Source organism: Tachyglossus aculeatus, chromosome 17 (assembly GCF_015852505.1).
Source record: "Tachyglossus aculeatus isolate mTacAcu1 chromosome 17, mTacAcu1.pri, whole genome shotgun sequence".
Taxonomy (NCBI): Eukaryota; Metazoa; Chordata; class Mammalia; order Monotremata; family Tachyglossidae; genus Tachyglossus; species Tachyglossus aculeatus.
Window position 1 is genome coordinate 9,954,529 of NC_052082.1, and position 26,574 is coordinate 9,981,102.

Genomic DNA, 26,574 nt, shown 5'->3' on the forward strand with positions numbered 1-26,574 from the left:
GGACCGTCTCTATATGTTGCCAACTTGTACTTCCCAAGCGCTTAGTACAGTGCTCTGCACACAGTAAGCGCTCAATAAATACGATTGATTGATTGATTGATTGATTGATTGATTAATGCTGTCCAAGGGGAGGTTGGGGGGTTGGGGGGAGTGAGGAGGGGAGAGGGCTGGGCGAGGGGATGACTAGCATCCCGTAAAGAGTGGGGGGACCGGAAAGGTGGGGCCGGAATCCAGGAACGGTAGATAATTAATAATAATAACAACAACAACAATAATAATGATATTCGTTCAGACTTACGTTCAGAAGCAGCGTGGCTCAGCGGAAAGGGCCCGGGCTTGGGAGCCAGAGGTCACGGGTTCTAATCCTGGCTCCGCCGCTTGTCAGCTGTGTGACTTTGGGCAAGTCGCTTCACTCCTCTGGGCCTCAGTGAGCTCATCTGGAAAATGGGGATGAAGACTGTGAGCTCCACGTGGGACAACCCGATCACTTTGTATCCCCCACAGTGCTTAGAACAGTGCTTCGCACATAGTAAGCGCTGAACAAATGCCACCGTTATTACATCCAGGGGCAGGATGGAGGAGTGAGGAGTGTTGGGGGCTAATAGGGGAAGGGGAGAGGGCTGGACGAGGGGATGGCTAGCATCCTGTAAAGAGGGGAGACCGGAAAGGGGGGGCGGTAGATAATAATTAATAGTAATAATAGTAATGGGATTCGTTCAGCACTAACTATGTGCCAAGCACTGTGAAATCCAGAGACAGAATGGAAGGGGGGAGGAATGGTGGGGGATGATCAGGGAGAGGGAGGGATGCTTTTTGGGGGGAGAGGGGACTGGAAGGGGGGCGGAATCCAGGAACGGTTGATTAATAATAATAATAATAATAATAATAATAATAATAATAATAATAATATTCTTTCAGCACTTACTATGTGCCAATCACTGTGAAATCCAGAGACGGGATGGGGGGGGTGAGGAGTGGTGGGGGCTGATTGGGGAAGGGGAGGGGTGCTTTTGGGGGGGAGGGGGGGACAGGAAGGGGGGGTGTAATCCAGGAATGGTAGAATAATAATAATAATAATAATAATAATATTCGTTCAGCACTAATAATAATAACAATGATGGCATTTGTTAAGCGCTTACTATGTGCAAAGCCCTGTTTTAAGCGCTGGGAAGGATACAAGGTGATCAGGTTGTCCCGCATGGGGCTCACAGTCATCATCCCCATTTTACAGATGAGGTAACTGAGGCTCCGAGAGGTTAAGTGACTTGCCCAAGGTCACACTACGTGCCAAGCACTGTGAAATGCAGAGACGGGATGGGGGGATGGGGTGAGGAGTGGTGGGGGCTGAAAAGGGAAGGGGTGTTTGGGATTAAGGAGTAGCCCACTGTTGGGTAGGGACCGTCTCTATATGTTGCCAACTTGTACTTCCCAAGCGCTTAGTCCAGTGCTGTGCACACAGTAAGCGCTCAATAAATACGATTGAATGAATGAGTAGCAATCAATCAATCAATCAATCAATCGTATTTATTGAGCGCTTACTATGTGCAGAGCACTGTACTAAGCGCTTGGGAAGTACAAATTGGCAACACATAGAGACAGTCCCTACCCAACAGTGGGCTCACAGTCCAAAAGGGGGAGACAGAGAACAGAACCAAACATACCAACAAAAGAAAATAAATAGGATAGAAATGTACAAGTAAAATAAATAAATAAATAAATAAATAGAGTAATCAATATGTACAACCATATATACATATATACAGGTGCAGTGGGTAGAGGAGGGGGCTGGCTAGGAGGGAAAGGCGTTGTCCTAGGGGAGATTTTTTTTTTTGGTGGGGGGGAGTGGGTGGGCGAGAGGATGGCTAGCATCCTTTGAAGGGGGAGGGGAGGGTCAGGGGGAGGGTCTAGGGGAGGGGGAGGGAGAAGAAAGAGGGAGAGCAGGGGAGCCAAAGTCCTGGCAGCAGTCCTGGGCCCCGCCTCCAGCGCGCTATAAAAGGGGAGGCACCGGTCTGGTTGGCCTCGTTGGCCACCCGGGCCCAGGACCGGCTCCATCCCAGTGACCCCTCTGGACGGAGCGGACAGCCGCCACCACCATGCGGACCCTCGTGGAGCAGGCCGCCCTCCTGCTGCTGTGCTGCGGTAAGGCCCACCCCCGCCCTCTCTGGGCCTGGCTCCTCCTCGCCCCCCAGCCTGCTGGACTGGCCACCCGCCCCCTGGCTTGCCTGCCGGCCGCCCAGAGACACGGGGGGCCGCTCGGACCCTCGGATGTTCGGGTCTCCAGACCCTGCCCCACCTGGCTACTTGGTTTGTTGTGTTGTCTGCCTCCCCGCTTCTAGACTGTGAGCCCGTTGTGGGGTAGGGACCGGCTCTAGCTGTTGCCCATTTGTACTTCCCAAGCGCTCAGTACAGTGCTCTGCACACAGTAATTGCTCAGTAAATACGATTGAATGAATGAATACAACCCCCAACCTTACCCCCCCACACCCCAGACCGCACGCATCAGACCCCAGGGCATCCCAGATTCCCAGAACATGTCCAGGCCTTCCCCCCTCTCCCCCAAGACCCCACAAGTCAGACCTCAGGGCATCCCAGATTCCCAGAACAAATCCAAACCTCCCCCCATCCCCTCCAAGACCCCACAAGTCGGATCCCAGGGCACCCCTTCCCCTTGTCAGCTGTGTGACCTTGGGCAATCCACTTAATTTATCTGTGCCTCAGTTACCTCATCTGTAAAATGGGGATTAACACTGTAAGGCCCACGTGGAACCACCTGATGACCTTGCATCTCCCCCAGGGCTTAGAACAGTGCTTGGCACATAGTAAACGCTTAACAAATACCACCATTATCATTATTACTATTCTTATTATCCCAGATTCCCAGAACATGTCCAGGCCAAGACCCCACAAGTCAGACCCCAGGGCATCCCAGATTCCCAGAACATCTCCAGACATACTACCCACCCTCCAAGACCCAGCACTTCAGACCCCTTCCCCCTTCCCCAGACCTCAGCATCTCTAGGACCCCCAAACCCCACACATCAGATCCCCAGGCCCCCCATGTCAGCCCCCAGCCCCGTCAGATCCCCACACCCCAGCATCTCCAGGCCCCCCCGGATCCCACACGTCAGACCCCTGGGCTCCCCAGACACCCCCATCTCATAAACCTCTATGATCATAGGTTTCGTTCAGTTTCTTTGCTCGGAAGGGGAAACTTTTCCAGTGATTAATTCAAAGCCCTTTTTAATTAATGAAAATGATTTTTCGTGATCCACTTCTAGCACCTGGGCAGACACGTGTACTCTCTGGCTGGAGCGGGGGGAAGAATCACTTTCTCTTCTGTTGACAGCTCTGTCAAGGGGGACAACTGGCGAACTAGCCAAAGAGCCCCTCTCCGAGCCCTGTTCATCCTGAGCCCCCTCCTCCCAACCCAGCCCCTCCAGGCCTCAAGGGACCCCCAAGTTCTCTCCCCTTACCCCCAAGTCCAGAAGCAGGATCTAAGTGTTTGAGGCAGGAACTGAGTCTTGGCACATAGTAAGTACTTAACAAATATCATAATTATTATTATCCAGATCGGGAGGAAGAACAGTAAGGAACCTGACATACTGCTACATTTTGGATCAGCCTAAAGCATGCAGATACACAAAGCTCCCCCTGGGGAAAAATAAGCCTAAATAAGGATCAAAAAAATTGTCTGCTGACCCATTTCTCCGCAGGATTTTGCTCGGTGAAGGAACCCACTTAATGTTTCCCTTGCTTCCCTCCGAAATCCCTGTAATTTTAATAAGGCACGTGGATTTGGTCATCTGTCCGGACATTGACGACATAGGAATTACCTTGTTACTGTGTACTGGTGTGTGGTTTTCTTGTTGTCCTGAAAGTGCTTAACCGCCTTATTGCATTACTTAATTATAGTTCACCTGTCTCATTTGCTACCCAGCCCTTTTCCAAATGAGCTAGGTCAGTTTCTGTTTTCCCAGTTTGTGTATGCATTTCCAAGCCGTTGGGAAGTTCCTGTTTGAAACCCAGTTCTTTATCTGGAAATTCCATTCTGTGTCCCACAATCTGATTTTCTAAAGCGATTTAGCAACAGGTGGGGTCACCAGCCTCCAGCACAAGTGCTTCTGTTATGATAATGCTGGCATTTATGAAGTGCAAACTATGTGTCAAGCACTGTTCTGCTCACGGGGTTAAATAGTAGATAAGACTCTGAGCCACGCAGACGTCACAGCTTATAAAGGAAGGAGAACAGGAATTTTATCCCTATTTTACGGATGAAGAAAGTGAGATATGGAGAAGTAGGGTGGAAGCAGCCGGCCTGAGACCCTAGCTTCTAATCCAAGCTCTGCCACTTGCCTGCCGTGTGACCTTAGGCAAGTCACTTAACTTCTCTGGGTCTCAGTCTCCTCATCTGTAAAATGGGGATTCAATACACATTCTCCCTTCTTCTTAGACTGTGAGCCCCATGTGAAACCAGATTATCTTGTATCCACCCTGTCACTTAGTACGGGTCTCGACATATAGTAAGCAGTTAACAATTATGACAATTCATTCAATCGTATGTATTGAGCGCTTACTGTGTGCAGAGCACTGTACTAAGCGATTATTATTATTATTATTATTTTAAGTGAAGAGAAACAGCGTGGTTCAGTGGAAAGAGCCCGGGTTTGGGAGTCAGAGGTCACGGGTGCGAATTCCGGCTCCGCCAATTGTCAGCTGTGTGACTTTGGGCAAATCACTTCACTTCTCTGGGCCCCAGTTCCCTCATCCGTAAAATGGGAATTAAGACTGTGAGCCCCCCCATGGGACAGCCTGCTCATCTTGTAACCTCCCCAGCGCTTAGAACAGTGCTTTGCACGTAGTAAGTGCTTAATAAATGCCATTATTATTATTATTATTATGTGACTTTTCCAAGGTCACACAGCAAACAAATGACTGGACCAGTTAGAACCAGATCATCTAGTCCCAGTCCCGAGTTGTACTGTGACAGTAGAGCAAACTTCCGTAAGCAACCTGTGAGAGTCTAATTTGCATAGGTTAACCTCCCTCCCGATAGTGTTACAGCGGTTAGGACAGTGTTTGACACCTAGTAAGCACTTAACAAATACCATAAAACAAAAAGACAAACAATATTAAGTCCTTACTGATTGCAGAGAACGGTACTAAGCGCTGGGAGAAAATACGCAAGTGGGAATTAAACTCTGTTCTGTATTATCAAAGTGCTTGTTTTGGGTGGGGAAGCACATAACAAGTGTGCTTAATACGCCTTAGAGAATTTGTGGCCAAGGTGAATTAGGGGCCTCAGATCTTTGTTTGTACCTCAGCCCACAGGTCAGGCCCAAAATAAGAAACTAAAGACCCGGATAACTCCTGCTAATTCACTGGCCTTATAGCTGGTTGTTTTCCTCCAAGCTGGGGGAATGTTTCTCAGAGAAATGACTTTGTTCAGCAGCTCCAGGGTTGGGAGACTTGGGTCTAAATGGCATATGGAATTTAACCCCTAGAATACCCCTCAGACATTGATTCCACCCAAAGGACTGAAAGCACTCTAGGTCCAAATAGTGATTTAGGTCTCTGGATGAGCTGGTGAATTTCCCCCTCTAGACTGTAAGCTCACTGTGGGCAGGGAACATGTCTATCAACTCTGTTATAGTATACTCTCCCAAGCAATAATAATAATAATGATGGTATTTGTTAAATGCTTACTATGTGCCAGGCACTGTAAGAATAATAATAATAATGATGGCATTGTTAAGCGGTTACTATGTGCAAAGCACTGTTCTAAGTGCTAAGGTGATCAGGTTGTCCCACGAGGGGCTCACAGTCTTAATCCCCATTTTACAGATGAGGTAACTGAGGCACAGAGAAGTTGTGACTTGCCCAAGGTCACCCAGCTGACAGTTGGCAGAGCCAGGATTTGAACCCATGACCTCTGACTCCCAAGCCCGGGCTCTTTCCATTGAGCCATGCTGCTTCTCTATTAAACGCTGGGGTGGGTACAAGCAAATCAAGTTGGGATGCAATCCCTGTCTCTTATGGAGCTCAGAGTCTCAGTCCCCATTTTACAGATGAGGTCACTGAGGCCCAGAGAAGAAAAGTAACTTGCCCAAGCTCACAAAGCAGACAAGTGGTGGAGGCGGGATTAGAACCGAGGACCTTCTGACTCCCGGGCTCTATCCACTATGCCAAGTGCTCAATATAGTGGTCTGCCCCCAGCAAGCGCCCAATAAATACCCTTGATTTATTGATTGATTCCCGCTGGAATTCGGACCTGGGCAAGCGTGGCAATGGCCAGGGGTGGTCCAACAGAACCGGCAGCGTTTTCCTAAAATAGGAGAAGCATGCGTGCTTCCCAAAAGGCTAGCTTGGCTCGCCAACCAGTTTGGGTGACACACCCCGGCTCGAAAACAAGATGAGGACATAGCTCTCGCTGTCCTCTGGATTTTTGACCTCAGTGCTGCCAGTCTTGCCGCTCCTGGGTTGGCTCAGGGGCACCCTACTGAAAGCTTCCAATGTTTCCATTTCAGTAAACAGTCCAGGGCAGAGTTTGTGCCTATGTTTTCTTGGGAAGGGCCACAGAGAGAGCAGTTGGGGCCCATCCTGTACTTTTGGGAGAGAAGCAGTGTGGCCTAAGAGCAATGGCCTGGAAGTTAGGAGATCTGGTCTTCGATGCTGGCTTGGACTTTGTCCCTGCTGGGTGACCTTGGGGGAGTCACTGAACTTCTCTGGGCCTTTGTTTCCTCATCTAAGAAATGGATTCAATCCCTATTTGACTGTGGGCCCCGTGTGGGACTGGATCTGACCCCATTATCTTGTATCTGTAATAATGATAGTAATGATAATAAAAATAATAATTGTGGTATTTATAAGTGCTTACTATGTGCCAGGCACTGGAGTAGATACAAGATAATCATGTTGGACTCAGTCTCATCCCACTTGAGGCTCACAGTCTTAATGCCGGGTTTACAGATGAGGGAACTGAGGCCCAGAGAAGTGAAGTGACTTCTCCAAGATCACACAGCAGACAAGTGGCGAAGCTGGGACTACAATTTAGGTCCTTCTGACTCCCAGGCTTGAGCTGTCTCTACTAGGCCACACTGCTTCTATCTAACCCGGAGCTTAGTACTGGCCGCAAGGAGTCGAGGAACATGAGTCTGGCACTTAGTACAGTGCCCGGCACCTAATGAGCACTTAAGAAATACCATAGTCATCATCATTATTATTATTATTAGTGCCAAGAGTGACCCAACAACAGATGCCTTCCAGACTCCAGTTTCCTCATCAGTCATCATCAGTGGTGTTTATTGAGTGCTTACTGTGTGCAGAGCACTTGGGAGAAGAATAATAATGATAATTCATTCATTCAATCGTATTGAGCGCTTACTGTGTGCAGAGCACTGTACTAAACGCTTGGGAAGTACAAGTTGGCAACATATAGAGAAGGTCCCTACCCAACAGTGGGCTCACAGTCTGGAAGGGGGAGACGGACAACAAAACAAAACATATTAACAAAATAAAATAAATAGAATAAATATGTTCAAATAGAGTAATAAATACATACAAACATATATACATATATACAGGTGCTGTGGGAAGGGGAAGGAGGTAGGTGGGGGGGATGGGGAGGGGGAAGAGAGGGAGAGGAAGGAGGGGGCTCAGGGTGGGAAGGCCTCCTGGAGGAGGGGAGCTCTCAGTAGGGCTTTGAAGGGATAATAATGGTATTTGTTAAGCACTTACTAGGTGCAAGGCACTGGATTAAGTGCTGGGGTGAATACAAGCAAATCGGGTTGGACACAATTCCTGTCCCTCATGGGGCTCGCAGTCTTAATCCCCATTTTACAGATGAAGTAACTGAGGAACGGAGAAGTGAAGTGACTTGTCCAAGATTCCACAACAGACAAGTGGTGGAGCCAAAATTAGAACTCAGGTCCTTCCAACTCCCAGGCCTGTGCTCAGTCCACTAGGCCCTGCTTCTCGGTCGATGGTTTTTATTAAGCCCCCACTTTGGGCAGAGACCCGCACTAAGCATTCAGGAGAGAGCGAGAAGATATGATCTCTGTCCTTAAGGAACTTTCCATATAGCAGGAGAGAGTGAGACTGTAAAGGGATTAAGGATCATTCGGACTTTAGGACTAAACTCTTTCTGGGATGGCTCTGTGGCTTCTTGGAACAATCCCTGATTGCTTTCTAGAACAGACTCTGAAACCCCTTAGATCCCTGTGCTAGTAATAATAATAATAATGATGGTATTTGTTAAGCACTTACTATGTGCAAAGCACTGTTCTAAGCGCTGGGGAGGTTACAGGGTGATCAGATTGTCCCACGGGGGGCTCACAGTTTTAATCCCCATTTTACAGATGAGGTCACTGAGGCACAGAGGAGTTAAGTGACTTGCCCAAAGTCACACAGCTGACAGTTGGCGGAGCCGGGATTTGAACCCATGACCTCTGACTCCAAAGCCCATGCTCTTTCCACTGAGCCACACTGCTTCTCAGTACGCTATTCTGTCAGCATGCTAAGGCAACTGTGTTTTTTGGCCCCCAGACGATCTAGAGGGCAAGCCTTCTATGCCTCACTTGAATAGCTTTATGTGAACGATGAAGACGGAAACCCCTCCTAATAATAATAATAATAATGATGGCATTTGTTAAGCGCTTACTATGTGCAAAGCACTGTTCCAAGAGCTGGGGGGATACAAGATGATCAAGTTGTCCCACCTGGGGCTCACAGTCTTAATCCCCATTTTACAGATGAGGAAACTGAGGCACAAAGAAGTTAAGTGACTTGCGCAAAGTCACACAGCTGTCGAGTGGTAGAGTCAGGATTAGAACCCATGACCTCTGGCTCCCAAGCCCGTGCTCTTTCCACTTGAGCCACACTGCTTCCATCGGTAGTAATTGTGCCATGCACTTTGGTCGATATTTATAAGCAGATTAGACATCTTCCCTGTTCCACGTGGGGCTCACAGTTCAACGGGGAGGAGGGAACCGGGTATCTTATTACACAGATGAAGAAACTGAGGCCCAGAAAAGTGAAATGACTTGTCCAGGGCCACCCAACAAGCATGTGGTAGAGCCGGGATTAGAACCCAGGTCTCGTATCTCCTCGATCCTGGGTTTTTTCCACTAGAGCTGATGGATTAATAGTCCATGCTGCTTATCTGAAAATCTTCTAATAATCACCCCAATGCAGCGCTAGACAGTTGAAAGTCAAACGGGTTTCTGGGCTGCGCCTGACAGAACCGCGTCGGAATAAAAAGCAGGAGATCGAAGCACGTAAACCCCAGTTCCAGCTACAAGAGTTGGGGTCAATTGGGATTGCATGGAGCATAGCCCAGTGCTTGACACACAGTAAACATTTTAATATGAGTGTCACGATCTCTAAATGATCACCGCCTGCTGAAACAGCAAGGAGGCAGGCTTCTTCAATCAATCAATCGTATTTATTGAGCGCTTACTGTGGGCAGAGCACTGTACTAAGTGCTTGGGAAGTACAAGTTGGCAACATATAGAGACAGTCCCTACCCAACAGTGGGCTCACAGTGCTTCAGCCACACAGACACTGGGTCATGGATTCGTTGACCCGCGAGGTGCCTGCCATTGAATTCCCAGGAAAATGGCCCTCTCCTTGCCTGATCTGGGGATCTCCGAGGTTCCAAAGTGCCACCGAGTCACGACACAGGAGTGAACTGCCATCTTCACGCCAATTGATAAAGCAAGTGGCCTCGGGGTCGTCCCATCAGGGGCAACGGATGGTCTCCCCGTGCCAAGATGCCCAGGGATGCCCTGTATATATGTATATGTTTGTACATATTTATTACTCTATTTATTTTACTTGTACATATCTATTCTATTTATTTTCTTTTGTTAATATGTTTGGTTTTGTTCTCTGTCTCCCCCTTCTAGGCTGTGAGCCCACTGTTGGGTAGGGACTGTCTCTATATGTTGCCAACTTGTACTTTCCAAGCGCTTAGTACAGTGCTCTGCACACAGTAAGTGCTCAATAAATACGATTGATTGACTGATTGAGAGACAGCAGGGCATCCGAGGGGCTGACCTGATCATGCCAGGCTCTCCTTAGTTGAAGTGAATCAGCCAACTGCTGGCTCTCAGACAGTCAATCAGTTATCGATATTTACTGAACACTTAATCTGCACAGAGCGCTGGACGTAGTGCTTGGGAGAATATACGAGACGTGATCCCTGCCCTCTGGCAGCTAACCACGCAGCCGTCGGGGAGACAGGTGGTGAGATAAGTTATAGGTAGGAGGAAGGAAGGGAGTGTAAAAATATGGAGGAGGGAGGGGCAAGGAGGAGAAGCAGCATGGCCTAGTGGATAGAGCACGGATTAGGGAGTCAGAAGGACCTGAGCTCTAAACCCAGATCCACCTCTTATCATTATTATTATTATTATTATTATTAATAATAATAATCAATCAATCGTATTTATTGAGCGCTTACTGTGTGCAGAGCACTGTACTAAGCGCTTGGGAAGTCCAAGTTGGCAACATACAGAGATAGTCCCTACCCAACAGTGGGCTCACAGTCTAAAAGGGGAAGACAGAGAACAAAACCAAGCATACTAACAAAATAAATAGAATAGATATGTACAAGTTAGAGTAATAAATATGTCCAAACATATATACAGGTGCTGTGGGGAAGGGAAGGAGGTAAGAAGGGGGGGATTGAAAGGGGACGAGGGGGAGAGGAAGGAAGGGGCTCAGTCTGGGAAGGCCTCCTGGAGGAGGTGAGTTCTCAGTAGGGCCTTGAAGGGAGGAAGAGAGCCAGCTTGGCGGATGGGCAGAGGGAGGGCATTCCGGGCCCGGGGGATGACGTGGGCCGGGGATCGATGGCGGGACAGGCGAGAACGAGGCCCGGTGAGGAGATTAGCGGCAGAGGAGTGGAGGGTGCGGACTGGGCTGGAGAAGGAGAGAAGGGAGGTGAGGTAGGAGGGGGCGAGGGGATGGACAGCCTTGAAACCAAGGGTGAGGAGTTTCTGCCTGATGCCTAGGTTGATTGGTAGCCACTGGAGATTTTTGAGGAGGGGAGTACCATGCCCAGAGCGTTTCTGGACAAAGACAATCCAGGCAGCAGCGTGAAGTATGGATTGAAGTGGGGAGAGACACGAGGATGGGAGATCAGAGAGAAGGCTGGTGCAGTAGCCCAGATGGGATAGGATGAGAGCTTGAACGAAAAGGGTAGCGGTTTGGATGGAGAGGAATGGACGGATCTTGGCAATGTTGCGGAGCTGAGACCGGCAGGTTTTGGTGACAGCTTGGATGTGAGGGGTGAATGAGAGAGCGGAGTCGAGGATGACACCAAGGTTGCGGGCTTGTGAGACGGGAAGGATGGTAGTGCCGTCAACAGAGATGGGAAAGTCAGGGAGAGGCCAGGGTTTGGGAGGGAAGACAAGGAGTTCAGTCTTGATGGGGTTAAGCACTAACTATGTGTGAAGCACTGTTCTAATAGCAATGATATCAATATTTAAGTGCTTATTATTCATTCAATCATATTTATTGAGTGCTTACTGTGTGCAGAGCACTTTACTAAGCACTTGGGAAGTACAAGTTGGCAACATATAGAGACGATCCCTATCCAACAACGGGCTCAGAGCACTGTACTAAAAAATAATAATGATGGCATTTGTTAAGCACTTACTATTTGCGAAGCACTGTTCTAAGCTGCTGGAGGGGAATACAAGGTGATCAGGTTGTCCCATGTGGGGCTCACAGTCTTAATCCCCGTTTTATAGATGAGGTAACTGAGGCCCAGAGAAGTTAAGTGACTTGCCCAAAGTCACACTGCTGACAAGTGGTGGAATCAGGATTAGAACCCATGACCTAGCTCCCAAGCCCAGGCTCTTTCCACTGAGCCATGAAATGCTGGGATAGATAGAGGATAATCAGGTCTCACATGGGGCTCCCAGCCTAAGTAGGAGGGAGATCATTTACTGGACCCCCATTTCTCAGATGAGGCAACTGAAGCACAGAGAAGTAAATAATAATAATAATAATAATAATGATTTTGGTATTTGTTAAGCATTTACTATTTGCCAAGCACTTTTCTATGCAGTGGGTTAGATCCATGGTAATCAGGTTGTCCCATGGGGGGACTCACAGTCTTCATCCTCATTTTACAGATGAGGTCACTGAGGCACAGAGAAGTGAAGTGGCTTGCCCAAGGTCACACAGCAGACAAGTGGTGGAGGCGGGATTAGAACCCACGTCCTCTGACTCCCAAGCCTGGGCTCTTTCTACTGAGCCACGCTGCTTCCAAACTGTAATTTATGACCCGTTCAGCAGGGCTAACCAAGGCTGATGACACATCCGGACAGAGAGCTGTTCAGTCCTGAATACTTTGAAGGATTAAATTGGGCTAATGAGGCTCGCCTTCTCTTTCAAGACATCTCTGGACTATTTTTTCCATAGAATAACTTTTGTCCTCAAAAACCCCACCTCCAGACCCGAGCGGCATCTTCTAAACCTGTTGCGGTACCGCTGATTGGTTTTCGTACCTTGAATTTGGAGAGCAGTTTTCTTTTTCCAAATAATAATAATAATGGTATTTGTTAAGTGCTTATTATGTTCTAAGCACTGGGGTAGATGCAAGCTTATCAGTTTGGACACAGTCCCCGTCCCACGGTTTCCTCACAGTCTTGGTGGAAGGGAATACAACTTAATCCCCCAATTTTTCAGATGAGAAAACTGGAACACAAAGAGATTAACTGAGTTGCCGAAGGTGGCACAGCAGAAAAGCGGGAGAGTCGGGATTAGAACCCAGGTCCTCCGACTCCCAGCCCCATGCTCTTTCCACTAGGCTGTGCCTCTCACGGTTTCCACCCTTGCAGTTGGATTTGTATCTTTTATTCTCCCCACCCTCAGCCCCACACCAGTTGTGTCCATATCCACATTTTATTTTGATATTCCTTCTAAGCTCACTGTGGGCAGGGGCCGCACCTACCAAATCTATCATACTGTGCTCTCCCAAGAGCTTAGTAAGTGCTCAATAAATAATAATAATAATAATGATGGTATTTGTGAAGCACTTATTGTGTGCAAAGCACTGTTCTAAGCGCTGGGGAGGTTACGAGGTGATCAGGTTATCCCACGGGGGACTCGCGGTTCTAATCCCCATTTCACAGATGAGGCACAGAGAAGTGAAGTGACTTGTCCAAGGTCACGCAGCTGACAATAGTCGCCCAGCTGATGGACTGAGAGTCCATCTGTCAGACTCCCAGCCCAGTGGACTTTGCCCTTAAACCCTTGGTGGTGCTGAGAGGTACAACTGAACGGAAGTCTTATCGCGTGGCTCAGTGGAAAGAGCCCGGGCTTTGGAGTCAGAGGTCAGGGGTTCAAATCCCAGCTCCGCCAATTGTCAGCTGTGTGACTTTGGGCAAGTCACTTCTCTGGGCCTCAGTCACCTCATCTGGAAAATGGGGATTAAGACTGATCAGGTTGATCACCTTGTAACCTCCCCAGTGCTTTGCACATAGTAAGTGCTTAATAAATGCCATCATTATTATTATTATTATCGAATTGGGCAAGCCCTTCCCTTAGCCTGTCCATGCCCTGTGCAGATCTTCCCCTCCCATTGGTCCACACTGCCCCGGATCTCTCTCTCACTGTCTCACCCACTCCACAGGTCGGCCTTCCTACCTTCCCTACCCCCAATGTCCTCTTCAGGCCCACGCGAGGGAGTTGGTTCAGCCCTGACTCAGAGGAAGGAGGTGATTTCAGCCCTGTGAATCACCCGGGCTGCTTCCTGTAGCACCTGGATTCTCCACCCCACCGCCGGAAAAACCATGCCAGGGCATGGCCCCATCGAGATATGTCCAACGACAAACTCACCTTTCAGGGTCCCAAGGGCAGCTTCGGTTCCCTAATTCCCACCAGATATTGAGGGAAAAAAATGAGCTGGGCAAGAAAAGCGGTGGAAGTGGCTTATGTTCCATCCTCCATTTCGGTTCCTGAGCAGGGGTTCCCGGTGTGAGTCCTGCCTGCCCGTGGCTCTATCTTACCCAGGATTCCACTTCCGGCGCCATAATTTTCCATTTTTGTCGCCAGGGAAAGCGATAATCCCGAGACGGGGTTGGAAGTTCGTAGGGAACAGGAGAAATGTGGTTCATCATCATCATCAATCGTATTTATTGAGCGCTTACTATGTGCAGAGCACTGTACTAAGCGCTTGGGAAGTACAAATTGGCAACATATAGAGACAGTCCCTACCCAACAGTGGGCTTACAGTCTAAAAGGTGGGCTCACAGTCTGGCTGGTTCTGTCCTTGGAGGCTGTGGTGGGGTGGGGTTTTGAGGTGGCAGAAACCCTGTTGGTCACTGGGCTGATCTTGGGGAGGGGAGGCCCCTCCAGAGGCAAGGAGCAGCGTGGCTCAGTGGAAAGAGTGCAGTCTTTGGAGTCAGGGGTCATGGGTTCAAATCCCGGCTCTGCCAACTGTCAGCTATGTGACTTTGGGCAAGGCACTTCACTTCTCTGGGCCTCAGTTACCTCTTCTGTAAAATGGGGATTAAAACTGTGAGCCCCCCATGGGACAACCTGATCACCTTGTAACCTCCCCAGTGCTTAGAACAGTGCTTGGCACATAGTAAGTGCTTAACAGATACCATTATTATTATTATTAAAGAGAGCCTGATCTTGCTGTGGCGGCCACACGACACACCCTACTGAACATTCTGGAATTCATCATGCTGGAGAGTTCACCTGTGGCCTGAAAGAGTGGGAACCAAGTTTCTGACTAATAAAAGGTCAACAGCAATCACACCGGCATACGTACAACTTTCACATACAACATACACACAACACACTCTCACACGTCGCACCCCTTACAATGCGATGTTAGGGAAGCAGCGTGGAAATGGAAAGAGTCCAGGCTTGGAAGTCGGAGGACCTGAGTTCTAATTCCGACTCTGACACCGGCCTGCTGGGTGACTTTGAGCAAGTCACTTAACTTCTCTGCGCCTCAGTTTCCTAATCCATCAAATGGGGATCAAATCCTATCCCTTCCTACTTAAACTGTGAGCCCTGAGTGGGACAGAGACTGTATCCAACTTGATTATCTTTTATCTACCCCAGTACTTGGCACACAGAAAATGCTGAACAAATACCATTTAAAAAAAATAACACACCAACATCTGACACTGATGCATCACACACCCCCACACCCCTCACACACAAACACACACACTCCCACAAAATACACATATAACAAGGAGCAGGGTTTTGGTTCTGCTTTCAGAAAAGGGAAAAGAAAGTAGGTAGACTATTTTGCTGGTCTTTTCGGGGTTCTGGTTTTTTAGAAAGATTCTAGGAAATATTCCTCAGAGTTTCTCGTTATTGTGGGGGTTTGGGGTTGTGTGTTTGGGGGGTAGGGTAGAATCAACCGACTGTTGTAAGTGTTCCTCTTAAGAAAGCATTAAAGAGTCAGAAACTGAGTCAGCGGGTGGATTCTTAGGCAGTGGAATTATTCTTGTGAATGGAAACATCTTTCCCACAAACTGGTTTGGAGGAGAACCCCTTTTACCAATTTTAATCATTCATCTACGCAGAATCATTCATTCAATCGTATTTATTGAGCGCTTACTGTGTGCAGAGCACTGTACTAAGCTCTTGGGAATTACAAGTTGGCAATGTATAGAGACGGTCCCTACCCAACAGTGGGCTCACAGTCTAGAAGACTGTGAAAGAATCATCCATTTTTGTTGATTTTTTTCCCCTCCTTTAAGGTGAGGTCCATTCCCTGCCAACCTCCACCCTTAAAATCACTCTCTTAGTCAAAGCACATTGTTCATTCATTCATTCATTCAATCATATTTATTGAGTGCTTACTGTGTGCAGAGCACTGTACTAAGCACTTGGGAAGTCCAAGTTGGCAACGTATAGAGACGGTCCCTACCCAACAGCGGGCTCACAGTCTAGAAGGGGGAGACAGACAACAAAACATATTAATAAAATAAATAGAATAAATGTGTACAAATAAAAGAAATAGAGTAATAAATACATACAAACATATACATATATACAGGTGCTGTGGGGAGGGGAAGGAGATAAGTCGGGGGGTATGAGGGGGAGAGGAAGGAGGGGGTTCAGTCTGGGAAGGCCTCTTGGAGGAGGTGAGCTCTCAGTAGGGCTTTGAAGGGAGGAAGAGAGCTAGCTTGGCGGATGTGCGGAGGGAGGGCATTCCAGACCAGGGGGAGGACGTGGGCCGGGGGTCGATGGTGGGACAGGTGAGAACGAGGCCCGGTGAGGAGATGAGCGGTGGTAGAGGAGCGGAGGGTGCGGGCTGGGCTGGAGAAGGACAGAAGGGAGGTGAGGTAGAAGGGGGCGAGGTGATGGACAGCCTTGAAGCCCAGGGTGAGGCGTTTTTGCCTGATGCGTAGGTTGATTGGTAGCCACTGGAGATTTTTGAGGATTGTTTTAGAGAAGGTGCAATTCCAAGCTTCCAGAAACAACGTCTCAAGAGCAGATAGGCAGCTGTTGGCTCATTCCTAACTTTGCCTTCATCTCACAATCACAGTGGATCTAAAAAAAAAAAAAAAGAGAGAGAAAGTGCTTTCCCCAGATGGTGATTAACAGAGCTTCAATCCTCGAGGCAGAGATGATCACAGGAGGTCCTTTTGTCCCGATTTAACATCAAATAAACTCAGATGGCAACTAAATGGTGTAGTACAGTGCTCTGCACACAGGAAGTGCTCAATAAATATGATTGAATGGATGAACCAAGAGAACTTCCGTCTTTGAGGTAGAGAGATGATCACATCTTCGCACATAGTAAGTGCTTTACAAATACCATCATTATCATTCTAGACTGTGAGCCCACTGTTGGGTAGGGACTGTCTCTATATGTTGCCAACTTGTACTTCCCAAGCCTTTAGTACAGTGCTCTGCACACAGTAAGTACTCAATAAATACTGAATGAATTATCATTATTATCTGAAAATCTTTGGCCCTTTCTAGCACCAAATTTATGACTTTCCCTCCCTTGAAGCCGCGTGGCTCAGTGGAAAGAGCCTGGGCTTTGGAGTCAGAGGTCATGGGTTCAAATCCCAGCTCCACCAAGTGTCAGCTGTGTGACTTTGGGCAAGTCACTTAACTTCTCTGTGCCAGGTACCTCATCTGTAAAACGAGGATTAAGACCGTGAGCCCCCTGTGAGACAACCTTATCACCTTGTAACCTTTCCAGCACTTAGAACAGTGCTTCGCACATAGTAAGCACTTAAATGCCATTATTATTATTATTATTATTATTATTATTATTATTATTATTATTATTATTATTATTATGTGATCATAAAATATTATAGGATAGCCAGAAGAGGGCACTGCTCTAAAACGTAAGGGGAGGGGTGAGTCTTGGAAGACTGGAGTAGTAATAGAAATAATAATGGTAATAATAGTAATGGCATTTGTTAAGCGCTTACTATATGCAAAGCACTGTTCTAAGCGCTAGAGGGATACAAGGTGATCAGGTTGTCCCACGTGGGGCTCACAGTCTTCATCCCCCATTTTACAGATGAGGGAACTGAGGCTCAGAGATGTGAAGTGACTTGCCCAAGGTCACACAGCAGACATGTGGCAGAGCCGGGATTAGAACCCAAGACCTCTGACTCCCAAACCTGGGCTCTTTCCACTGAGCCACGCTGCAGTGTTAGTCATGGTATTAGTGCTAGTAATAATAATAATAAGAAGAAGAATGTTGGTATTTGTTAAGTGCTTACTATGTGGGGAGCACTGTTCTAAGTGCTGGGGGAGATACCAGGTGATCAGGTTGTCCCACGTGGGGTTCACAGTCTTCATCCCCATTTTACAGATGAGGTAAGTGAGGCACAGAGAAGTGAAGTGATTTGCCTAAGGTCACACAGCAGACATTTGGCAGAGGTGGGATTAGAATCCATGACCTCTGACTCCCAAGCCTGGGCTCTTTCCACTGAGCCACTCTGCAGTGTTAGTCATGGTATTAATAATAATGTTAAGCGCTTACTATATGCAAAGCACTGTTCTAAGCGCTAGGGGGATACAAGGTGATCAAGTTGTCCCACGTGGGGCTCAGTCTTAATCCCCATTTTACAGATGAGGTAACTGAGGCTCAGAGGAGTGAAGTGACTTGCCCAAGGTCACACAGCAGACATGTGGTGGAGTCGGGATTCGAACCCATGCCCTCTGACTCCAAAGCCCGTGCTCTTTCCCTTGAGCCACGCTGTCAGCTGGGTGACTTTGGGCAAGTCACTTAACTTCTCTGAGCCTCAGTTACCTCATCTGTAAAATGGGGATTATGACTGTGAGCCCCACGAGGGACAACCTGATCCCCCCCCAGTGCTTAGAACAGTGCTTAACAAATGCCATTATTATTATTTCATGCGGGCTCATCATTAATTCATTCAATCATATTTATTGAGTGCTGACTGTGTGAAGAGCACTGTACTGAGTGCTTGGTAAGTACAAGTTGGCAACATATAGAAACGGTCCCTACCCAACAATGGGCTCACAGTCATCTTTGGTGGTGTGGATGTCAAGCATGGACTCTGAGAAGATTCAGTCGCACAATTAGTTTGACATCCAGAGCTGAGGAAATACAAATCCACTCCCTCCAGAGAAGGTGCTTTCCATCCTTTTAGACTGTGAACCCACTGTTGGGTAGGGACTGTCTCTATATGTTGCCAACTTGTACTTCCCAAGTGCTTAGTACAGTGCTTTACACACAGTAAGCGCTCAATAAATACGATTGATTGATCACTAATCATCTCTGTATCATTTTCCTGCATCAGTGTGGGGATATGTTTCACCTCAAGCAGTGAACCGTGAACAATGTAGTAGTTGACTAATTAGCCAGAAAGTATTCTAACCATTTAATCTGGTTGATTTAGCCAAAGGAATTAGGTTTCTATTGATCAAACTGTGATACAGCACTGGCCTAGGAGTCAGAAGGACCTGGGTTCTAATCCCAGCTTTGCCACTTGTCTGCTGTGTGCCCTTGGGCTAGTCACTTCATTTCTCTTTGCCTCAGTTGCCTCATCTGTAAAATGGGGATTTAGACTGTGAGTCCCCTGGGGGATAGGGACTGTGTCCAACCTGATAAGCCCGATGTGGGCAGGGACCGTCTCTTTTTATTGCTGAATTGTCCTTTCCAAGGGCTTAGTACAGTGCTCTGCGCATGGTAAGCGCTCAATAAATACGATTGAATGTGTGAATGAATGAATTAGAACAGTGCTTGACACATAGAAAATGCTTAACAAATACCATCATCATCATCTTCTAGACTATGAGCCCACTGTTGGGTAGGGACTGTCTCTATATGTTGCCAACTTGTACTTCCCAAGCGCTTAGTACAGTGTTCTGCACACAGTAAGCAGTCAATAAATACGATTGATGATGAATAAATACGATTGAATGAGTGAATGAATGAATTAGAACAGTGCTTGACACATAGAAAATGCTTCACAAATACCATCATCATCATCTTCTAGACTGTGAGCCCACTGTTGGGTAGGGACTGTCTCTATATGTTGCCAACTTGTACTTCCCAAGCGCTTAGTACAGTGTCCTGCACACAGTAAGCGCTCAATAAATATGATTGAATGAATGAATCGTCTTCTTTTCCTCCTCCCTCTTCTCCCTCAACAGGTTTTCATCTCATTCAAGCCATGCCGAATTCCACAGTGATGCCTCCGTGTAATTCCAGTGAACCAGCCAACAACTGCACTACATCTTTAGGTAAAACCAGCTCCTCCGACCCGCTTCCTTGCTAATGATATAATATATCCGGAGGGCAGAGGGGATCTTTTAATGATTGAAAGAACTTCTCCCCTCTCTGCCCTGGGAAGAGATGGGAAGAAAGTAGGTAAAGGAACTGTGGAAAGAAGAGGAGATGCTTAGGGCAGACTAGAGGCTTGAAAGACTCTGACAGTGGTAATTCTCCTTCTCTCTCCAGCCCCAACAGATAGTCCAAGGGTGGCTCCAGTGGTGAGAACCAGCTGCGTGGCGGAAATGCAAAGCTACTGTTTCCACGGAGAGTGCGTTTATTTGGTGGATTTGAATGAAAGCTCCTGCCAGTAAGATAAAGAAAGATTAATATCATCTACGCTTATTCTCCCTCCCCAACCCCTAGACTGTGAACCCTGCATGGGACAGGAACTGTGTCCCGTCTGATCATCTTCTATCTACCTCAATGCTCCGTACAGTGCTTGGCACCCAGTAAGCACTTAAAAAATATTATTATTATTAATTATTACCTTGGGCAACTCACTTAACTACTCTGTGTTTCAGAGCTCTCTGTAGACTGTGAGGTTCATTTGGGATAGGGACCGTGTCTGATCTGATCCCCTTGTGTCTCCCAAAGTACTTGACACAGAGTAAGCGCTCTCCCCCTTCTAGACTGTGAGCCCACTGTTGGGTAGGGTAGGGACCGTCTCTATATGTTGCCAACTTGGACTTCCCAAGCGCTTAGTACAGTGCTCTGCACACAGTAAGCGCTCAATAAATACAATTGAATGAATGAACAAATACCACATTTCTTATTTTTGTCTAATGGACCCCTTAGAGAGCTAATCCACAGCTGGCTTTAGTGGAGAGCCCAGGCCTGGAGAGTCAGAAGGACCTGGGTTCTGATCCCGGCTCTGCCACTTGTCTCCTCTGTCATTTTGGGGTTCACTTCTCTGGGCTTCAGTTCCCTTATCTGTAAAATGGAGATGATTATTATTAATAATAATAGTGATAATAACAATTGTGGTATCTGTACAGTGCTTTATATGTCAAGCATTGTTCTCAGCGCCGGAGTAGATTCAGTTCAATCCAGTTCCTTCATTTGATCGTATGTATTGAGCGCTTACTGTGTGCAGATCACTGTACTAAGCACTCGGAAAGTGCAATTCAGAAACAAATAGAGACAATCCCTACCCAACAATGGGCTCACAGTCGAGGGGTTGGACACAGTCCCTGTCAGAGGATGTGGGTTCTAATCCCAGCTCCGCCATTGTCCGCTGTGACCTTGGGCTAGCCTATTATTATTATTATTATTATTATTATTATTATCCTTTGAGCCCCATCCTGGTCCTGATGTCCCCATCCTTCCGAAACAGCTAACGGAGGAATTCTCTTTGGTTTTTAGGTGTGAACTGGGCTACGTGGGCAAACGCTGTGAACACGCGATCCTCACTGTCCAGCAGCCCCTGGGCAAGGAGTACCTGGCTCTGACCATTCTTCTCATCCTCTTCTTCCTGGCTTCGGTCGCTGGAGCCTTGTATTACTTCTGCAGATGGTGAGCTGCAGTTCCCCCTCATTAGATGATTTCCTTAAACCCCAGGAAAAGGGATAATGGGGCTTTCCCGGCAAGAGTGGGAAGCAGCGAGGCCTAGTGGACATCTGTAATTTATTTATATTGATGTCTGTCTCCCTCCCTAGACTGTAAGCTCGTTGCAGGCAGGGAATCTGCCTGTTTATTGTTAGATTGTACTCTCCTGAGTGCTTAGTTCAGTGCTCTGCAAGCAGTAAGTGTTCAATAAATACAATTGACTGCATAGAGAACAGACCTAGCAGTCAGAAGGGCCTGGGTTCTAATCCCGGCTCTGCCACTTGTGTGCTGGGAGACCCTGGACAATTACTTCCTTCATTCAGTCCGATCGTATTTACTATTTCAGTTCTCTGGGCCTCAGTTATCTCATCTGTAAAATAGGGATTAATCAATCAATCAGTGGTATTTATTGAGCTCTTACTGTGTGCACAGCAGTGGTTTAAGTGCTTGGGAGAATACAATACAAGCGCTCTATCCACTATGCCATGCTGCAGTAGAAGTAGCAGAGAAGCAGCGTGGCTCAGTGGAAAGAGCCCGGGCTTTGGAGTCACAGGTCATGGGTTCAAATCCCGGCTCCACCACTTGTCAGCTGTGTGACTTTGGGCAAGTCACTTCACTTCTCTGGGCCTCAGTTACCTCATCTGTAAAATGGGGATGAAGACTGTGAGGCCCCCCGTGGGACAACCTGATCACCTTGTGACCTCCCTAGTGCTCAGAACAGTGTTTTGCACATAGGAAGTGCTTAATAAATGCTATCATAAATCACGGTGGCATTTACTTACTACCTTCTGTGATTATCTTGTATGCCAGGGCTTAGAACAGTGCTCGGCACATAGTAAGTGCTTAACAAATACCACAATTATCATCATTATTATTATTATTATTAGGAATCCTCGGGCCGATTGTCCACTGTTCATTAGGGAGTCCAAGGTAGCCCTGAGTCTTCCCACCCCTAGGCAGACCCCCAGATGTGATGGTGTGTAATCCTCCGAACATGTTTAAACCACCTAGTCAATGCTGTAGTTCAACAGAGCTGAGCCCACTGGCAGTTTGGCCTTTTAATTACAGTGTTAAACCTTCCATCCTTTTCTAGGTATCAAAACCGAAAAGGCAGGAACCAAAGCAAACATTACAAACAGGTGACCACAAGGGACAAGAAGAACCCAGCATTGCTCCAAGTATGAACAGCACCCCAGAGGAAAAAGGCGAGGCCGCCGGGAGCCTTCTTATTTAATATTAATGTTCTTATCTTATTAATAATATTTATGTCCAGAGCCAAACAACTCCGGTTAACCAAGTGTTGTTTTTTTTAAAATGCCCTGGGAAGAGGATTGTTTTATTTTCATTTATTTTGTTACTGTTTTGTATTTGACAGAATCATTATTTTGTAAAGTGCACAAAATGATATTTCATCTATAAAGACCACTTTTTTTTTTTTCCAATGATATGGGCAACTTCTTAAGCAAGAGGCTTTGTAAATAGCAGGACAGACTGTGAGCCCACCCTTCAGGGATTGAACTGTTTTCTCTGTCTGGTTCCATGTCTTGGGGCTTCTGATATGTTCACAGGTGATCATGTGTTTGTCATGCGTTGTCTAATCCCATGTTATTTATGCAGTAAATGCACCTAGGGGGTGGGAGGGAATCAAGCATCAGGAGTTTGAGCCATTTGGGCATTGGAAAATCTGCTCTGCTACCCACCCCGGGGAGATATGAAATCCAAATGGACCAGGCCCCTGCTGCAGAGCAGCCCTGCTGAATTAATTCATACTCTCCCAGAAGGGACTTTATGTTATTCACTTGAACCTTTCAACCTCTTTTTAAAACTTGCAGTATTTCCGTCACCAACCGGTCCTCAACGGCCCGTGAAGGTGGCGGAAGATCAGACGATTGAAACTTTCTGTGGTATCGGGAGCATTGATAACTAGAAGCCAGATCCTAAACTTCCTTTTCTGGAAAAGCAAAACTCTGACGTGCCTGTAGCTAGGCCATAGGTGATTGAACCTCGGTTCGAACACCGCGTTGGACTGTCGCAGTAGCTCTTAAGAGGGCAGTCAGGGTTGATTGCAGAGAGGGGTTTTTTTTTGAAAAGAAGAAGCAGGGGGACCTCGGATCTGGACTTCATTTTTCTCACTTGCGAGAGAAGACCGCAGTGCTGCTTGGTCCAATAGTTAGCGAGTCTGGGGACCGAGGAATGTATATTTACGTTAATTATGGCTCAACCTTCGTTTTCCCAATCCACTGGAGCAAACCAAACCTCGATGGGGAACAAGGGAATGGAGATGGCCAGAATTCATCCGCACCCCAGCTCGATCTTGGCGAGATCGACTGCTCCAAGCTATCCAAGACGGCTTGCATTTGAAAAGAAACAGTCTTCGTGGACTCTCCGGATCCTAAAGTGGTTTTGACAAAATTCAATTATTTGAACCAAGTCGGATGGAAAAAAAATGGTCATTTTCCCTGCTCTTGGTCTCCTTGGAGATTAATGTTCTTTTCTACCCAAAGAATCATTATTTGGTGGCTTTCCTTTGGCGTTTCAGAAGTTGAAATCGGACCTTAATGAAATAAGGGAACCAGGAGGGATTTCAAAAGTGAGGCCAGAGTTGCTGAGTCCTCTGTTCAAAATGACCATTTCTAACCCACTTAAATCATTATTTTGGTGGCTTTTTGGGGGAGCTTCAGAAGTTAAAATTGGACCTTAATGAAGTATGGGAACCAGGAGAGATTTCTAAATTGAAGTCAGTGCCCTCTGTTCAAAAGACCACTTCTAACCCACGGAGGGTATCAATATGAAATCCACCTGATCATTATTTCTGTTATTATTATCATAGTGGCCAATTGAAGATGGGTTTTCCTTTCCTGAAAAGATTCAATTCTCCCCTCTGGTGTGCCCCAAAGACTCCTCATGAACGTCACCCAAAGCCAATGGACAGCAATGAGGGATAGTGGATAGAGCATTAGTCTAGGAGTCAGAAGGTCATGAGTTCTAATTCTGGCTCTGGATTAGAATCCTGAACCATTCATGTTCTTCCCAAAGGTCCCTTTTGTCAAAAGCTTTTCCCTTATTCTGCAGGAAGAGTTGGGATAGCCGGATCTCTCCTCATTCTCTTCCCCTTCCTTGAATTCTACTATTGCACTTTGTAAAAAGGAATTCTGTAAGGCATTCAGGATACAGATTGTACTGAAGATGCTATGGAACATAAGTTGTATTGTATGCAATTTGAAGTTATCTATGATATAGTAGATTTTAAGAAACTACTGAATTGTATCAATTTGTTTATGTTCTCAGTATCAGCTTTCATAGCAGGGTAACTTAAGATATTGATGGGGACGATGAAGACTTTGCAAGATGCTGTTTGTTTTTATTTATATTTGGGGGACCAAAAAAAATTGTAATGCCAAAAAAGAAATCTGCATTAAACACTTTGCCTACAAAACCTCCGCTGGCCCACGTTTTCTGTGTTACTACATATTCGGTCTTACCTTCATTCATTCAATCGTATTTATTGAGCGCTTACTGTGTGCAGAGCACTGGACTAAGTGCTTGGGAAGAACAAGTTGGCAACATATAGAGACGGTCCCTAGCAGGCTCACAGTCGTCATCATCATCAATCGTATTTATTGAGCGCTTACTATGTGCAGAGCACTGTACTAAGCACTTGGGAAGTACAAATTGGCAACATATAGAGACAGTCCCTACCCAACAGTGGGCTCACAGTCTAAAAGGGGGGCTCTGCAGACAGTAAGTGCTCAATAAATACGATTGATGTTGATGATGATGATGGACAATGAAACAAAACATATTAACAAAATAAAATAAGTAGAATAGTAAATATGTACAAGTAAAATAAATAGAGTACCTTCCTTCAGAGGTGAATTCAGGACAAGTCAAAGAGCAACGTACTCTCCCAAGTGCTTAGGACAGTGCTTTGCATACAGGAAGTGCTCAATAAATATGATTGAATGAATGAAGATATGGGGCTGTGGCTCTGAAGCCGCAAAGTCCGACTGTTTCTCCCCCCCTACCCCGACAATGCCCTCTAGATAGGCAAATGGGCATCCAGTCCTTCAAGATGGACAATGAGGGAGCCCCAGAAGAGAGTTGGCTCCTAAGACCCCACCTCCACTTGTCCCAAGAGTCATGGCAGGTCTGGCCAACCTCAGGAGTGGGGTCAGCATTTGCCAGCAGGGCCCAGAAGCAGCTTCTGTCAGAAGGAAACTATCTCTCGCCCCTTCCTTGACCAATTTTTGCCAAGTTTCCAGGCCAAATTCTGTCCCACTTCTGATTCCGGCGTCTGCCCCGACCCTGGGCCCAACACAGAGGGAGCCCAGGGAAAATGGAATCAATCAATCAATCAGTTGTATTTATTCAGCATTTACTATGTGCAGAGCACTGTACTAAGCACTTGGGAAGTACAAGTTGGCAACATCTAGAGACGGTCCCTACCCAACAGTGGGCTCACAGTCTAGAAGGTGGAGACAGAGAAAAACAAAACATATTAACAAAATAAAGTAAATAGAATAGATATGTACAAGTAAAATAAATAGAGTAATAAATCCGTACAAACATATATACATCATCATCATCATCAATCGTATTTATTGAGCGCTTACTGTGTGCAGAGCACTGTACTAAGCGCTTGGGAAGTACAAGTTGGCAACATATAGAGACGGTCCCTACCCAACAGCAGGCTCACAGTTTAGAAGGGGGAGACAGAACAAAACAAAACATATTAACAAAATAAAATAAATAGAATAGATATGTACAAGTAAAATAAATAGAGTAATAAATCCGTACAAACATATATACATATATACAGGTGCTGTGGGGAAGGGAAGGAGGTAAGGCGGGGGGGATGAGGAGGGGGAGAGGAAGGAGGGGGCTCAGTCTGGAATCAAGGTCACGGCCTGCAAGGTCAAACTTCATGTGGGACAGGGACTGTAATAATATTCATTCATTCAATTGTATTTATTGAGCACTTACTGTGTGCAGAGCACTGGACTAAGCGCTTGGGAAGTAGAAGTCAGCAACATATAGAGACGGTCCCTATCCAACAACAAGCCAACACGGTCTAGAAGGGGGAGACAGACAACAAAACAAAACATGTAGACAGGTGTCAAAATCGTCAGAACAAATAGAATTAAAGTTATAATCGGGGTACTTCTTAAGTTCTCACTATGTCCAAGGCACCATTCTAAGCGCTGGAGGGAAGGAATACAAGCAAATCGGGTTGGACGTGGTCACTGTCCTACATTGAGCTCACGGTCTTAATCCCCATTTTA

At 46.8% G+C, this 26,574-nt stretch overlaps 1 protein-coding gene across 1 annotated transcript; it reads left to right on the plus strand.

The window, feature by feature from the left end:
* The first annotated feature begins 2,039 nt into the window (after positions 1–2,039).
* On the plus strand, positions 2,040–24,728 carry EREG (epiregulin). Its single transcript, XM_038759874.1, has 5 exons — positions 2,040–2,139; positions 19,627–19,716; positions 19,934–20,054; positions 21,110–21,259; positions 22,386–24,728. Exons 1-5 carry the CDS (start codon positions 2,094–2,096, stop codon positions 22,474–22,476), a joined length of 498 nt encoding a protein of 165 aa, XP_038615802.1. The 5' UTR covers positions 2,040–2,093; the 3' UTR covers positions 22,477–24,728.
* The last annotated feature ends 1,846 nt before the right edge of the window (positions 24,729–26,574 follow it).

Bases quoted from the DNA above. Each gene is read 5' to 3' on its own strand.
- EREG (XM_038759874.1), top strand. From the start codon at position 2,094: ATGCGGACCCTCGTGGAGCAGGCCGCCCTCCTGCTGCTGTGCTGCG. The intron at 20,055-21,109 runs GTAAGATAAAGA...TTTGGTTTTTAG, and splicing joins TTGAATGAAAGCTCCTGCCA to GTGTGAACTGGGCTACGTGG. The intron at 21,260-22,385 runs GTGAGCTGCAGT...ATCCTTTTCTAG, and splicing joins TTGTATTACTTCTGCAGATG to GTATCAAAACCGAAAAGGCA.